Consider the following 16,407-nt stretch of genomic DNA (forward strand, 5'->3'; position numbering starts at 1 on the left):
TTTAGTGTGTAAAATTTCCTTTTGAAAATAAAGTGCTAGAGTTCCAGGATCTAATGCACAAGTTTGCATGTTTTCCTGTGCATATCTTTGGCAGTCCTATAGATAATATTCACCAATCTTTTCTTAGTTTTTGCCTTTCTAATGCTAAGAGCCTTTGGTTTTACTTTTTACTCGACTTGTAGCTCCTATGCTCCCTTAGTAATTTTAGTTGCCTTTTCATATTTCCATTTTATATTCTGCCAAAGGTGTCTTCACCAGAACTGTACACAGATACCATCTTGCCATTGCCAGGGGTTCAGTGAGAGGGAAGAATATATGTGTAAAGTTGAATTGTACAAGATTCTTGACCACCTCAAACCCTCCATTCAAATATTATCAAGGGGGAAATGAAATCTTAGTATTTGGGAACATAGAATAGAAGCTCATGATTTTTAATGCTGTTTTGAGTCAAGGTAGTATTTTAACTGTGGTTTAAGTACTATGGAAAGTTAACAAATGAAGCAGAAGACATAGCTTTTGCCTTTGAAAAAGTTCCTATTAAATAGGAGAGCTGTGGAAACACGCATATATACACAGCGCAAAGTAACATGCAAGCAACTGTTGTACAGAAACAGAAGTAAAATGGCTAGGTGACTAAGAGGCCTAAAAGAAAGAAGATGAAAAGATTGTTATTATAGAAGTAACCTGAGCTGAGCCTGAGAAACGAGAAAAATCAATCCTAGATGACCTTAAAGAGTGCCTGTTTAGGAGACTGGAATAATAGAGTGGTAAGGGGGAAATGCAGATGGTAATAGCCTGTGTGCTAAATGGATAATGAAGCAATAGAGGCAGCAGATGGAGACAGTTTGGCAAGGAAAAGAAGGAGATAAATAGTTTGATAACTAGATAAAAGGGCAGTTGGGTCATTTTATTCCTTTCTTTTTATTAAAGAGAGACGTGTGGTTGTTTGAATAAGACACCAATAGAGAAGGAGACATTGAGGACGCTAGGAAGAAAGGAGATGGTAAAGGGACCAAAGTCTCCTGGGAGAAGAGAAAGGGAGGGAGAAGCCTCAGAGATAAACTGACACCGATTGTATTGCACACTGAGTATGAGAGAGACATTTTGATACTATGGAAATAAGAGATAGGGGTTCAAAAAGGGAGCACAATATGTTCAATAAATGTTATCATCTATTATGATTATTATTACTATTATATGGTCTGTAATGTATTTTATTTGTGAAGAAAAGTTTTAATTTGATATATATTTTCTGGATTCCTAAAATCTTTTAAAATATGTAGCAATATGACAACCCATGAGAACTAATGCCTAAGCTGGCCACTTCTCTTTCCCAAGACCTGGCACAAGATATATGTGTTCAGGTATATGTGCTCAGACTCTTTGCGACCCCATGGACTGTAGCCCGCCAGGCTCCTCTGTCCATGGGATTATCCAGGCAAGAATATTAGAGTGGGTTGCTATGCTTTCCTCCAGGGGATCTTCCCAACCCAGGGATCGAACCCAGGTTTCCCGTATTGCAGGTGGATTCTTTACCAGCTGAGCCACAAGGGAAGCCCACAAAAGGGGAAGCTAGACAAAATGAGCTATGACCTTCCCTGCTGCCACCTTTCCAAAGTCCAGAAGGATGTGATCAGAGTAACCTACATGTAACAAACATATAACATTGTATAAAATTTATAAAATAGGCATCCCTGCTATGAACTACCAATTACATGTCCTAAAAGTTCTGGCCAGGAGACAGTTCAGCCTCTAGATAGCAAGTGACCTTCTAATACCACTTGGAAACACATCAAAACTCTTATGACTCTGTATGGTAGTTTGTGTGAATGCATGTGTAGGTTATGCATGGCAATTTATACCTTCCAACCATATTTTTTGTCACAGCTTTGTTGAGATATACAGTTGCATGATTAGAACTTTTAAAAAGTGACAGGAATATGTACATCCATATACAGTTGTCTCTTGGTATCCATGAGGATTGGTTCTAGGACCCTCACAGATACCAAAATCTGTGGATGCTCAAGTCCCTTATAAAAAATGGTGTAGAATTCGTATATGCAGTCCTCCCATATACCTTAAATCATCTCTATATAACTTATAATACCTGATACAATGTAAATGCTGTTAAATAGTTGTAAACTTGTGTGCAGCAAATTCGATTTTTGCTTTGTCGAACTTTCTGGGATTTTTTTTTCTGAATATTTTTGATCTACCATTAGTTGACTCTACAGATATGGAAACCATGGATATGGAGGGCCAACTGTTATTTACATACTATGTAATTCACTGGTTTAATGTCTACAGCTCAGTGATTCTTAGTATATTTAGAGTTGGGTAGCCATCACTACAATTTAATTCTAGAATAGTTTCATCATGCCAAAAATATACTTCATAGGCACTGGCAGTCGCTTCCCATTCCCAGCTCCCCCCAGCCCCTGGCTACCACTAATGTAGTTTCTGTCTCTATAGATTTGCCTGTTTGTACATTTCATATAAAAGCAGTCAAAATATGTAGACTCTTCTTTCTGGCTTCTTTCACTTAACATAAGGTTTTCAAGGTTGTCCATGTTGTAGCATATACCAATACTTGGCTCCTTTTTATGGCTGAATAATATTTCGTCGTATGAATATAACATATTTGTTTATCCATTCATTAGTTGATGAATCTTTATGGATTTTCACCTTTTTTGGGTGTTATGAATAATACTGATATATGTTCAAAGATAGATCATAGAGTCTAAATCCAATTCAAAATTCATCCTTTAACTAATGGTACAATTTTAATAATGCCATTTTATTGCTGTCTGGGAAGATGTATGTAATAGTCAATAAGCTACTGTCCTGGAATCTGAAGTCTGTCAGTGTATGGTCATAACTGTTAACACTTATACTGTAGTGTATTTCTCAAGTGTAAGAATAGGCTCCCCGGTGGCTCAGTGGTAAAAAATCTACCTGCCAAGGCAAGAGACACAGAGAGAAGGAGTCAGTCCCTGGGTCAGGAAGATCCTCTGGAGGAAGAAATGGCGACACACTCCAGTATTCTTTCCTGGAAAATCCCATGGACAGAGGAGCTGGGTGGGCTACAGTCCATGGGGTCACAAAGAGTTGGACACGACTGAGCAACTGAACCTGCATTCAAGATTAGTTAATGGACTTTTCTACACAATCAGCTATGTATTATCAGTGTCAATAAAACAGAGATATTTCATTTCTGAGCATATTTTATTCACAGTTAATTCCCAAAGATCTATGTGTGTAGATGATTTCAATTCTTCCTCCCACCAAACCTTGTACTGAAATGTCAAAGTACTAAATAAATTATCAAGATTACTATTTTATTTTATTAATTGATTGAAATAGCAATTACCAAGCACCTACTACATCCAAAGTTCATTCTTCCTTATCTCTCTCTTGCCTACTAAGTGTAACAATATGAAAGTGAAAGTGAAGTCATTCAGTCATGTCTGACTCTTTGCGACCCCGTGGACTGTAGCCTACCAGGCTCCTCCGTCCATGGGGTTCTCCAGGCAAGAATACTGGAGTGGGTTGCCATTTGGGATCGAACCTGGGTCTCCTGCATCACAGGCAGACGCTTTAACCTCTGAGCTGCCAGGGACAATATGAAAGGCATGTGTAATACACTATCTGGAAAGTGAGAGTTGAATACATGTTTTTCTTGAATGGTTCACATAAGGAAAATTATACAAAGCCACATAGATGGACAGGATAGGTTTTTCATTATCTCCTTTTCATCTCTGAAAAAGATCACTTTTGATCACTGGGAATAAAACCATTTTGCTCCAAGCACAGATATTCTAAATTTCACAATGATTCAAGTGTTACTGTGAAACACTTATTATATTTGAAAGAACACAGAGAAGATGGTACTTAAATCATGAGACACACACTAGGACTAATTCAGGTGAAAGACTGTACCAAAGCCATTTGATTGTGTCTTTTAATGATTTGGAACATGCTATAGGATGAAATGAAGGGGAACCAGGACCTTAAGGCTTATTTCTTTTTTATATCATTGGACAACATCCCCTTCCATTAAAATGGTACTTTTTTAGCTTAGGTACTTTTTATGGAATTTGCAAATGTCTTTAAAAGACTGTAAGATTGTTGTTATGGGCACCAGCACAGCCTTTAACCTAGTGATTTTTACACAAGGACCTGGTAGTGGACAGGGAAGCCTGGTGTGCTGCAGGCCATGGGATCGCAAAGAGTCAGACATGACTGAGACCAAACTGAACTGAAAAAACTATATTCTTGACATATAAATGTGTTTATTTTTTCTACGTAATATAACTAGACTGCATTCAATGATTCTGTGCAAAACTCAGTGGGACATTCCTAGAAGACCCCACTCCCCCTTCTCAGCCCCCTTCTGCAGCCCCCCCCCCCCGGGAGCCCCAGAGGCACAGGGCCTCCTCCTATCCCCACCCGCCCTGCCTCCCTCCCTCCCTCCCTCCCTCCCACTCTCCCTCTTTGGCCAGCCTGTTGATAAACATTGAATTTGGAAGATGCTTTGGGATGGAGAGAGGCCAGCGTCCAGGCACCCCCCTCCAATTAGGAACCCTGGGGTGCTGCCTGTCCGCCCACGCGGCCTGATTCCTGGTGACACTCTGCCCCCTGCTACTAGCAGCCGTCATGTCTTCTAGGAATGTCCCACTGAGTTTTGCACAGAATCATTGAATGCAGTCTAGTTATATTACGTAGAAAAAATAAACACATTTATATGTCAAGAATATAGTTTTTTCAGTTCAGTTTGGTCTCAGTCATGTCTGACTCTTTGCGATCCCATGGCCTGCAGCACACCAGGCTTCCCTGTCCATCACCAACTCCCAGAGCTTACTCAAACTCATGTCCATCAATTCGGTGATACCATCCAACCATCTCATCCTCTGTCGTCCCCTTCTCCTCATGCTTCCATCTTTCCCAGCATCAGGGTCTTTTTCCAATGAGTCAGTTCTTCACGTCAGGTGGCCAAAGTGTTGGAACTTCAGCATCACTCCTTCCAATGAATATACAGGACTCATTTCCTTTAGGATTGACTGGTTTGATCACATTCGTGTCCAAGGGACTCCCAAGAGTCTTCTCCAACACCGCAGTTCAAAAGCATCAATTCTTCAGCACTCAGCTTTCTTTATGGTCCAACTCTCACATCTATATATGACTACTGGAAAAACCATAGCTTTGACTAGATGGACCTTTGCTGGCAAAGTAATATCTCTGCTTTTTAATATGCTGTGTAGGTTTGTTATAGTTTTTCTTCCAAGGAACAACCTATCTTATAAGAACAACACTATTATAATCACATTATTAGTATTCAGGTATGTGTCTCAATGAAACTTTGGATTAGTCAATAGAACCACTACACATGATGTCTGTCACCAGTTCCTCCATCTGTATTTAATCTTACAGGTAGATTGACCTTTTCCTTTGCATCACCAGTTTGCCATCCTTCAACCTGGCCTATCTGCCATTGTTTTTTTCCTACTCAGCAGTTGATGCCTGTGTTGCAACCTATAAAGAGAGTGTTTAGCTCAAACTAAATTGGTGGATATTGGTGAGACTGTGATAACTACAGTACTTCACAGTTTGATATAATCTTCTTGGATTTGTGCAGGAGGCATTTGTTATTAGAGAATATGTTCTTCTAGGGCCTTCTGATATACTTCAGTAAAATAACTGATTAAATGACAATTAAAACATGAATATTACAAAATCTGTACCCTAGTGCTATATTTTAACTCTGCCACTGATGATTTGCAAATGAAGAATCAGAGTCAACGTTAAGTTTGTCCAAAAGTATTCCACTTACCTATATTGATATAGAATTTCATCGTGAAATCACACTACATATTGTTTTTTGCATGTAATTTCCTTCTCTTTGGTTTTCCCCTTTGAACTACATTAAGAAAACTAATGAAATAATAAATTAACCAATAATCACTATATTGTAATCCATAACTAGTTTTGAGAGAAGTGAAAATGGAGCAGTCTATTTAGTGAAGTAAATTGCTAACAGGGAGATACCTTCCTTTCTGATGCGCTAAGCTCTAAAAGATTAGGGGCTGAGAAATTTTGTATCTACAAGCTGTGAGAATTTTTCTAATACCAAATCACTGCAAAAAAAACTTGCTTTGCTATTTTTATTTAAATTATAGTCCACATGTTCATTCATGTTAGCCTGTCTCTTTAACTACCTTGTCTTAACTGTGATACCAGTTCTCAAAGGGTAAGACCATCTTCTTTTAAAATCATTTTATAGATGACATGTATATATGCTTTGTATATTTAGTAATTCTAAAAACCAGGGAACTCCAACAACACAACTTCACAAGTTTATTTTGATTTAGTGAATAACATTAAAGTGGCCTTATGCAATATATGATGCTATAAAATGCAGAAGAGAGAGATACTGTAGCATTTGGTAAGGCTCATATATAAAGGTTAACATCAAAAAAAAAAAGGTTAATGTCCATCAGCCAGTTTTGTCCTGAGTTTTTAAAAATGACAACATCTGCATTCATTGGAGACCATTTTCAGCACCTTTAAAATACTATTTGCTGAACCTAAAACATTTTAAATTGTCTTATATTTATAATATTGTTTGCATGACCAAATGATGCATTTTAACCAGTGATAAAAGCCCCTAATGAGGCTAGCAGTTGGATAAACTGAACATTAAGTTGAGAATAGAAGTGTCCACATAAATACAGTCTGTTAAGTACTGCTCATTGAAGAGATCTGTCTGCTCCAGGACCTTGAGAGTTAAATGTATAATCAACCCATTATGGACCAAACTTCTGTCTCACATGGAAAAAATAACTTCCACTGAAAAATAGGGTCCTCAGTTGGTCATTTATGATCTCAAAGGGCATATTTTATTATAAATGTCAATTTCACAAAATTATGTGTCCTGTAATACATAATTATGTTCAAAATTGCATTTGAAATCTATTATTAACAGTTAACAGTGAACATTCTTAAAATAGTTATTACTCTTGGCCTTAACACAAAAAGCAATAATGGAGGTATTTTAGGGAGTTAAAAGCTGCAAGGCATTGGCCTCCGAATAAAGTCACTGCAGGTGTGTTTCTTAATGGGCTGTTAATTTTATAGCTGGTGAACACAAAGGACAGAGACCATGTGTGTTTTTAAACTGTGTTTGGTGTGGAAAAGGAGTTGATGGCTGAAAACTATAAAGGCAGTGTGAAATAAGGCCAAATTGAGCTTGCCCTCCTGAGATGTAATCCTCCTTGCTCAAAACCAAGGCCAACTCAATTCTTGCCATTCGGCTTCTGTTCCCACCACCACATAACAAAGAATCCCAGAGAAACTTATATTAAGCCAGCACATCAGAAATAATTAGGAAATATGACAACAAATAATAAAGACCTAATACACTAACATTCTCTCACACTAACCAGCTCTATAAAGAGCTGTTTCCTGTTTTTGCTACTAAGTCACTCAAACTTAGAGTTTTGACTCCCTCCTCCTGCATCCCTCATACCTAGGTTCTCAGGGTTCTTAGAACCTTGCATCTCAGTGTGTGTGCTGAGGACCAAGAAACATGAGCGTTACTTGGGAACTCACAAGATCTAAGTTCTCCAACCAGGGATTGAACCTGGGCCACCACAATGAAAGCATCTTTTCTTCCTGGGGAAATAATTTGTTTTATTGTTATCAGTTCAGTTCAAGTTCAGTTCAATCGCTCAGTCATGTCTGACTCTTTGTGACACCATGGACTGCAGCATGCCAGGCCTCCCTGTCCATCACCAACTCCTGGAGTCTACCCAAACTCAAGACTGAAGCGACTTAACAGCAGCAGCAGCAGCATGTCCATTGAGTCGATGATGCCATCCAACCATCTCATCCTCTGTCGTCCCCTTCTCCCGTCTTCAGTCTTTCCCAGCATTAGGGTCTTTTCAAATGAGTCAGTTCTTTGCATCAGGTGGCCAAAGTATTGGAGTTTCAGCTTCAACATCAATCGTTCCAATGAATATTCAGGACTGATTTCCTTTAGGATGGACTGGTTTGATCTCCTTGCTGTCCAAGGGACTCTCAAGAGTCTTCTCCAACACCACAGTTCAAAAGCATCAATTCGTGTTCCCCAGTGCACCAGCCCCAAGCTTCCTGTATCCTGCATCGAACCTGGACTGGCAATATTGTAAAGTAAAAAAAAATAATAATAACAAAAGCATCAATTCTTTGGCACTCAGCTTTCTTTATAGTCCAACTATCACATCCATACATGACTATGGGAAAAACCTTTGACTAGACAGACCTTTGTTGGCAAAGTAACGTCTATGCTTTTTAACATGCTGTCTAGGTTGGTCATAACTTTTCTTCCAAGGAGCAAGCGTCTTTTAATTTCATGGCTGCAGTCACCATCTGCAGTGATTTTGGAGCCCAAAAAAATAAAGTATGTCACTGTTTCCACTGTTTCCCCATCTATTTCCCATGAAGTGATGGGACCAGATGCCATGATCTTAGTTTTCTGAGTGTTGAGCTTTAAGCCAACTTTTTCACTCTCCTCTTTCACTTTGGTCAAGAGGCTCTTTAGTTCTTCTTCACTTTCTGCCATAAGGGTGGTATCATCTGCATATCTGAGGTTAATATTTTTCCTTGCAATCTTGATCCCAGCTCGTGCTTCATGTAGCCCAGCATTTTGCATGATGTACTCTGCATATAAGTTAAATAAGCAGGGTGACGATATACAGCCTTGACATATTCCTTTCCCAATTTGGAACCAGCCCATTGTTCCATGTACATTTCTAACTGCTGCTTCTCAACCTGCATACAGATTTCTCAAGAGGCAGGTAAGGTGATCTGGTATTCCCATCTCTTTCAAAGGCTTTGGCATAGTCAATAAAGCAGAAGTAGATGTTTTCCTGGAACTCTCTTGCTTTTTCGATGTTCCAGCGGATGTCAGTAATTTGATCTCTGGATCCTCTCTGCCTTTTCTAAATCCAGCTTGAACATCTGGAGGTTCATGGTTCATGTACTGTTGAAGCTTGGCTTGGAGAATTTTGAGCATTACTTTGCCGGCATGTGAGATGGGTGCAATTGTGCGACAGTTTGAGCACTCTTTGGCATTGTTATAAATAATAAATAATTATTATAGTAATTATTATGTAATAATTTGTTTATATAATATATATTATAATTTGTGTATATATAATAATATATAATTTGCTTTGTTGATATAAATAATTATAAATAATAATCTTTATAGTTTAGATATATTTTTTATAAGAAACATATAATTAGATATTTCTTCTTCATTCAGATTGGTCGTTCTTACTGTTTAACACAAATGTCTAGTTCATGACTCCTTATTTTTAATGATAAATACAGGTATATGGCAGAAGGAAATGACAACCCACTCCAGTTTTCTTGCCTGGAGAATCCCATAGACAGAGGAGCCTGGCGAGCTACAGTCCATGGGGTTGCAAAGAGTCAGACATGACTGGGAGCAACTAACACAGACACACACACACACACACACACAGATATATGGGGCTTCCCTGGTGGCTCAGATGGTAAAGATATAGATATATGAAATTTATCTTCCATCTTCCTCATGCTTTCTAATTGACCCATCTAGTCTGTCTTCCCTTTCTTGTCTTCATTTAGAATGAATTATTTTTATCTCAGTACTATTGTCTCTATGCTAGTTCAAAAAATAAATTTTTATCTTTTAGTATTTACAAAAGATAAAATACAAAATTACAATAAGATTTTTGAATTTATAGTAATCTGAAGTTAATTGATATTTGTACCATTCCTTAGGATAATCCAGCTTTACACTTCCCAGATAATATGTGATTTTTTTAACCTAATTGTGGCAAATATGGTCATATATATTTAAAGTATACGTCATGATGACTTGATATACATATATATTATAAAATGGTTTCCAAGATCAAGATAATGAAAACATTTATCACCTCACATCGTTAACACATGTCAGCTCATGTGTGTGTGTGTGTCTGTGGTTGAAAATGCTTAATATTTACTCATAGCAATTTTCAAGTATATATTACCATATCATGAACTATATTCACTATGCTGTATATTAGAGCCTCAAAACTTTTTATAAGTGAAAATTTGTTTCCTTTGACCTATATCACCCCATTTCCCCCTCCCTCCAGCCCTGGAAACCAGCATTCTATTCTTATTTGTATGAAATCAACTTTTGTCTCTCTGCCTTATTTCACTAAGCACAGTGCCCTTCAGATTCATCTTTATCCATTTATCCACTGAAGGACATTCAGGTTGTTTCCATATCTTGGCTATTGTGAATAATGCTGCAATGAATGTGGGATCCTGATTTCAATTTCTTTGGATATATACCCAGAAGTAGCAAAGCTGTATCATATGGTAGTTCTATTTTTGGCTTCCTTTGTGGCTTAGCTGGTAAAGAATCCACCTGCAATGAGGGAGACCTGGGTTCGAAATCTGGGTTGGGAAGATCCCCTGGAGAAGGAAAAGGCTACCTACTCGAGTATTCTGGCCTGGAGAATTCCATGGACTGTATAGTCCATGGGGTCACAAAGAGTCAGACATGACTAAGCAACTTTCACTTTCACTTTTATTTTGCATTCCCACTGATGTAGCCACGCGTTCCGGGAAACAAACTCACTCAGATGGACAATGCAGATAGTGGAGTGTAGTTATTACACCGGTGGGCCCAAGGCAGAGTCGCCTCTTAGCCAAGAACCCCGACCAGCATTTGTGAAAATCTTTTATACCCCATGTGTACGTGTCTGAACCCACCACTCCAAATTCCTTGAGACTTATATGAACCAAGGAAAATACAATCCCAATAACCCCATCATTCACGTGCCACATACTCATGTGCTCAAACAGTCAAACAGTTAGTCAATAATCAATACACCTGAGGTTACACTCCGATAGATACAGAAAGATTTATGGCCTGTCTGGAGGAAGGGGTGATTAGTGTATGTTTTCTCTTAGGCAAAGAGTAACCTAGATATGATCTTCAAGGTTCCCCTGTCTGGAGGGGGTCTTATCCTTCTGTTGTTGTTTTCATAGGCACTAAACACAGAGTTCAGAGTCCATTGGAAAGGTGGCCGAGCATGATCAGCATGAACAGGCCTAAGATGGAGTCCAGGCCCTATGAATTCCTTCTTCACCACCAACAGTGCACAAGGGTTTTCTTTTCTCCACATCCTAACCAACATTTATCTTTTGTCTTTTTGATAATATCCAGCCTAACAGGAGTGAGGTGATATCTCATTGTGATTTTGATTTGCATTTCCCCAGTGATTAGTGATGTTAAACATCTTTCATATACCTATTGGTCATTAATATGTCTTCTTTGGAAAATATATATACTCAAGTCCTTTATCCATTTTTAAAAATTGGATTATTTGCATTTTGTTATTGAGTTGTACAAGTTCTTTATATATTTTGGATATTAATGCCTTATCAGATACACTTCGCCTTCCATCCTTTCCCTCTAACCCTACTTCCAGCTTCTTCTATCTACATACACGTACCCTGCACCTTAGCTTTATAGAGTCTCTCTTTGTTTTGGTTCAAGCTGTTCCTTTCACATGGAAAATTCTTCCCCACAGAAAATTCTTCAACTCTGTTGAAATCCTTTCCATCCTTTAAGGCTCATCTTGAGTACCACTTCCCATAAATATGCTTTTCTGATTCACTCATTTGTTTATTCATTGAATAAATATGTACTGATCACAGAACTACATTCTTCTGGTTACTGGAGATAAAGCAATAAACAAAACAGCCACAGCCTCATGGACCTTATATTCTATCAGGTGAAAACAGGTGATAAACAGGAAATAAGTAAAAGACATGTTATATTAAGTGGTGATAAGTGCTAAGAAGAAAATAAAAGAATATAAAGGGGGTTCAGACAGCCAGGAATGATGAGTATCCTCTGATCAAATACCTTTCCTTCCTTTGTATACCCAATGCAAGTATTTTCCTTTACAATGTGGCTATTTGCATATTTGCCCTATTTTTCTCTCTTATATTCAAAGTTCCTTGAGAGCCAGAACTTAATTTTACTCATCTTTGTATGTCCTTTACCATCTGAGCCACCAGGAAAGCGCATCGTAAAGGAGATATCTCCTGGGGTTCCCCTGGTACCTCAGCTGGTAAAGAATCCACCTGCAATGCAGGAGACCCCAGTTCAATTCCAGGGTTGGGAAGATCCCCTGGAGAAGGGAATAGCTACCCACTCCAGTACTGTGGGCTGCAGAATTCCATGGACTGTATAGTCAATGGGGTCACGAAGAGTCGGACATGACTAACTTTCGCTTATAGCTGTATCTCCTATACAGCTGTAGGTATCTCCAACAGCTACCAAGACAAAGTTCAGTAAATAATGGTTCAAATGACTCAAATGATGGAAATAAGTGCAATAGTACTTAAGAGGAAGGAGAGACTGATACAGTGGTTGGTTGGGAAAGACTCCTTGGAGATAGTTAATTTGGATAAGGTTTTACAAGATGGGTGGGGTGAAAAGGAAGGAAGAGCTGAGTAAGTCTGATTTGATATATATGTTCTTGAAAATCTAAAAACCATTGTTTTATCAACTGACTAATATTATGAATAATTTTCTTTATTTTTAAAACCAGTGTTTCAGAAGGGACGGGCAATAGACACTGGAGAAGTTGACATTGGTGCACAGGTCATGCAGACCATTCCACCTGGCTTATTCTGGCGTTTTCAGATTACTATCCACCATCCTATATATCTGAAATTCAATATTTCTTTAGCCAAGGACTCACTGCTGGGAATTTATGGCAGAAGAAACATTCCACCTACACACACTCAGGTATTTGATATTGTAGATATTTCTTGACCCTTTCAGAGAGTGGCAGGATGAATAGTTCAGGGTTTGTGACTTGCAAAGTATGTGGGAGTCAAAGGTGATGGCAGACAATTTTGTAATGAGCAAATATCCAGAATAATCACAGTCAAGTGAATGAAAAAAAAAAAAAAAAGATGCTATTGAGCAATAACAACTAGAATTTAGCAAAACAGGTTCAAAAAAGGAAGTTTAAGAAAATATTCTTGCAACTGAAGTTCTGCTTCCTGGAACAGGATGGTCATAAGCCTTCCCAGCCCCCTCCTCTTTTTTAGTCTTGGTGCCCACACCTCCACTGGTTCCATATATTCCTGACCTGTTGTCCCAATAAAGGAATGCAAATCAAGAGGGAAATGTGTCAAAAAGGCGTGTTTTGTCTTGTAGGTAAAACATACTCCTTATTATTGTTAAGAAAAACTTAAATAGGTAAAACCTGTATGGTTTACAAGACCCTTCTAGAAACCTTTGCCACTTCCTTTCCCTTAATTTCTTTCTCTTATCTTTTCCTACACAAACCCATTTGAGGCCCTGTTCCATCTAGGTAGCATAAGGAATGGTAACCATTTGGGGCTTGGGATATATGTGCCATGTTCTTGTCCAATTAGGGACAAAAGAAAAGAGGACAGGGTCTTTGAATATTTCATTGTGTTACCACAAAAGTAGTACATTATGTTGAATGTTTTGACTATTCATTTATTAGTTTTAAAAACTAGAAAACTTTTTAATTTGTAATGACGATCATGGTAACATTTCAAGGGGAATGTCTATTTTCAAGTATCTTCTATCCGATACTTTTTTGTAAAATATCAAGATTCTCTTGCATAATACCAAATAATTCTTCTATATCTTGCTTAATTATTTTTAATACTCTAAAACTGAAGGGTTGGTAACATTTATAAATATCATGGAGGGTTATTTTGTTTTCAGAATTAATAATATGCTTTGGGGTTTAGATGTACTTAAGAATGAATTGCCTCTTTTCCCACTCTGCCCACTTCCAGGGCAAAGAAGCATGAAGTATAAGTGATGTGAGAGATGTTTATCAGTCTAGAGGTAAAAGTCGTGGCTCATATCTGTGTTTGCATTTGTTCCAGTTTGATTTTGTAAAGCTAATGGATGGAAAACAACTGGTCAAACAGGACTCCAGGAGCTCTGATGATACCCAGCATTCTCCTCGGAACCTAATCTTAACCTCACTGCAGGAAACAGGTTTCATAGAATATATGGACCAAGGGCCTTGGTATCTGGCATTTTACAATGATGGAAAAAAGATGGAACAAGTATTTGTGTTAACTACAGCAATTGGTAAGCTGCCTTGGCTATGATTTTGAATCGACAGCATAGCCCCAGAAAGACACAGTGATGAAAGAGATACAGATGTTATTGAAGCTTATTGCTCATTCTGTCTTAAAGTCATTACTCAGGATACATCACAATGAGACAGGTTTACATTGCTGTTGTCAGTACTGTTGTTTAAATGCAGATTAAGATTTTTAAAATGCTCCATTATTTGCGGCTATTTTAGGATACCTGCCATGCTCCTTTTTATATGTTTTCAACAGGAATAATACCCTGGATAACACTATTACTGAGACTACATAGATGAAAACCTTCACGAAGAAGGGAAATAAGCAAGAGAAGCCCTGTTAATTCAAGTTCTATTAAAAAAGAAAAAGCAAATAAATACCTTTTTGAAATGGAAAACCTAGTATCAACCCAGTTCTTCTTTAGAACAACTGATTCTGGAAACATTAAGATTGCAAAATATAACCTAAGCATAGAGAAGAGTCTTAAGGATAATAACTTGGGTCATTCAGAGTTCTTTTTTTTTTTTTAACTTTACATAATTGTATTAGTTTTGCCAAATATCAAAATGAATCCACCACAGGTATACATGTGTTCCCCATCCTGAACCCTCCTCCCTCCTCCCTCCCCATACCATCCCTCTGGGTCGTCCCAGTGCTCTAGCCCCATGCATCCAGTATCGTGCATCGAACCTGGACTGGCATCTCGTTTCATACATGATATTTTACATGTTTCAATGCCATTCTCCCAAATCTTCCCACCCTCTCCCTCTCCCACAGAGTCCATAAGACTGTTCTATACATCAGTGTCTCTTTTGCTGTCTCGTACAAAGGGTTATTGTTACCATCTTTTATGCGTTAGTATACTGTAATGGTGTTTTTCCTTCTGGCTCACTTCACTCTGTATAATAGGCTCCAGTTTCATCCACCTCATTAGAACTGATTCAAATGTATTCTTTTTAATGGCTGAGTAATACTCCATTGTGTATATGTACCACAGCTTTCTTATCCATTCACCTGCTGATGGACATCTAGGTTGCTTCCATGTCCTGGCTATTATAAACAGTGCTGCAATGAACATTGGGGTACACGTGTCTCTTTCCCTTCTGGTTTCCTCACTGTGTATGCACAGCAGTGGGATTGCTGGATCATAAGGCAGTGTTTAGTTTAAAAATCATCACAATGACTCGTTCACTGCGCTCAGAGCCTATTAAAGAATATTCTTTTCAGTACAATGTCTACACACACTCTTACTCATTTTCACCCTAGTTAATCAGAGACAGCTCATTCTTGTCATTTTGGGGGGTGAAGTCATTCCCCTTTATATAACCCTTTATATGAATAAAGCTGAGCTCTTTAGCAAATTTAGAGCCCTAGGAGTATACAACTCATAGACACAGTATTTTACTGTGTGAATTTTCTGAAACACATGTCTTTTAAAAGAAGGGAAAATATTTTACAGCTGTCAGTTTTCTATACAACTCTCACCACTTTATCCTTTAGTTAACCTGTTCTACCATATGTTTAGGATATCGTGTTGATTGTTAATAGATATGCCATGTGCTCTTTATAACAATTATATTCTTTATAACAATTATATTCTATTTTTACTTGATGCTGAAGACCTTTTGTCAGTATAAAATGGTATTCTAGCCACAGATTATCAAAAACTTGCCTCTAAAGTAATCAAAAAGGCAATAAAAATGCACCAATGATTTTTTCACTTAGAGAAAAGCTCCACTGATCTTACATCTTCAAAAGACAAAATGTTTGTTAAATTAGAAATATATATATATATATATATATTTTTTAAGTCATGACACTGTTTTGCTTCTCAGAGATTCAGTGGGGGCAAATTCAACAATTGCATCTTTCATGATATTTGTCCACCAAGACTCAGTTTTGATAATGCAAACTAATCAGATATGAGAGATTGAGTTTCTCCTAAGAAATCAGAGCAATTAGAAGACTTAAAATATTTGTGAAGAGGATTTTCTCTCTTCCTGTTATCCTTACCCCTAAGTTCAAGTTAAAACACTAACCAAGCTATTAACCTTTCAAAAATCAATAGACCCAGAAACACGCTTGGAGTTTTTTTCATGTCCCTTAATTCCTTTCCCAAAGAACCTAACCTTTGAGATATAATTTCCTATTATCCAGAGATTAAGCTCTTAGTTTCACATGCAACAACATATTTGCTTCTTCCTTACACAAGTCTGTTTC

At 37.8% G+C, this 16,407-nt stretch overlaps 1 protein-coding gene across 2 annotated transcripts in view; it reads left to right on the forward strand.

The window, feature by feature from the left end:
* TENM1 (teneurin transmembrane protein 1) overlaps nt 1-16,407 on the forward strand; it is a 904,402-nt gene that overhangs the window by 605,844 nt on the left and 282,151 nt on the right. For both annotated transcript variants that reach the window (XM_086388154.1, XM_086388153.1), the window contains exons 10-11: nt 12,648-12,847; nt 13,975-14,185. In XM_086388154.1, coding sequence (XP_086244280.1) covers nt 12,648-12,847; nt 13,975-14,185 — 411 coding nt within the window. The remainder of the gene's footprint in view (nt 1-12,647; nt 12,848-13,974; nt 14,186-16,407) is intronic.

Source organism: Bos grunniens, chromosome X (assembly GCF_055505025.1).
Source record: "Bos grunniens cultivar Pamir isolate PY7600 chromosome X, Bosgru_T2T1.0, whole genome shotgun sequence".
Lineage (NCBI taxonomy): Eukaryota > Metazoa > Chordata > Mammalia > Artiodactyla > Bovidae > Bos > Bos grunniens.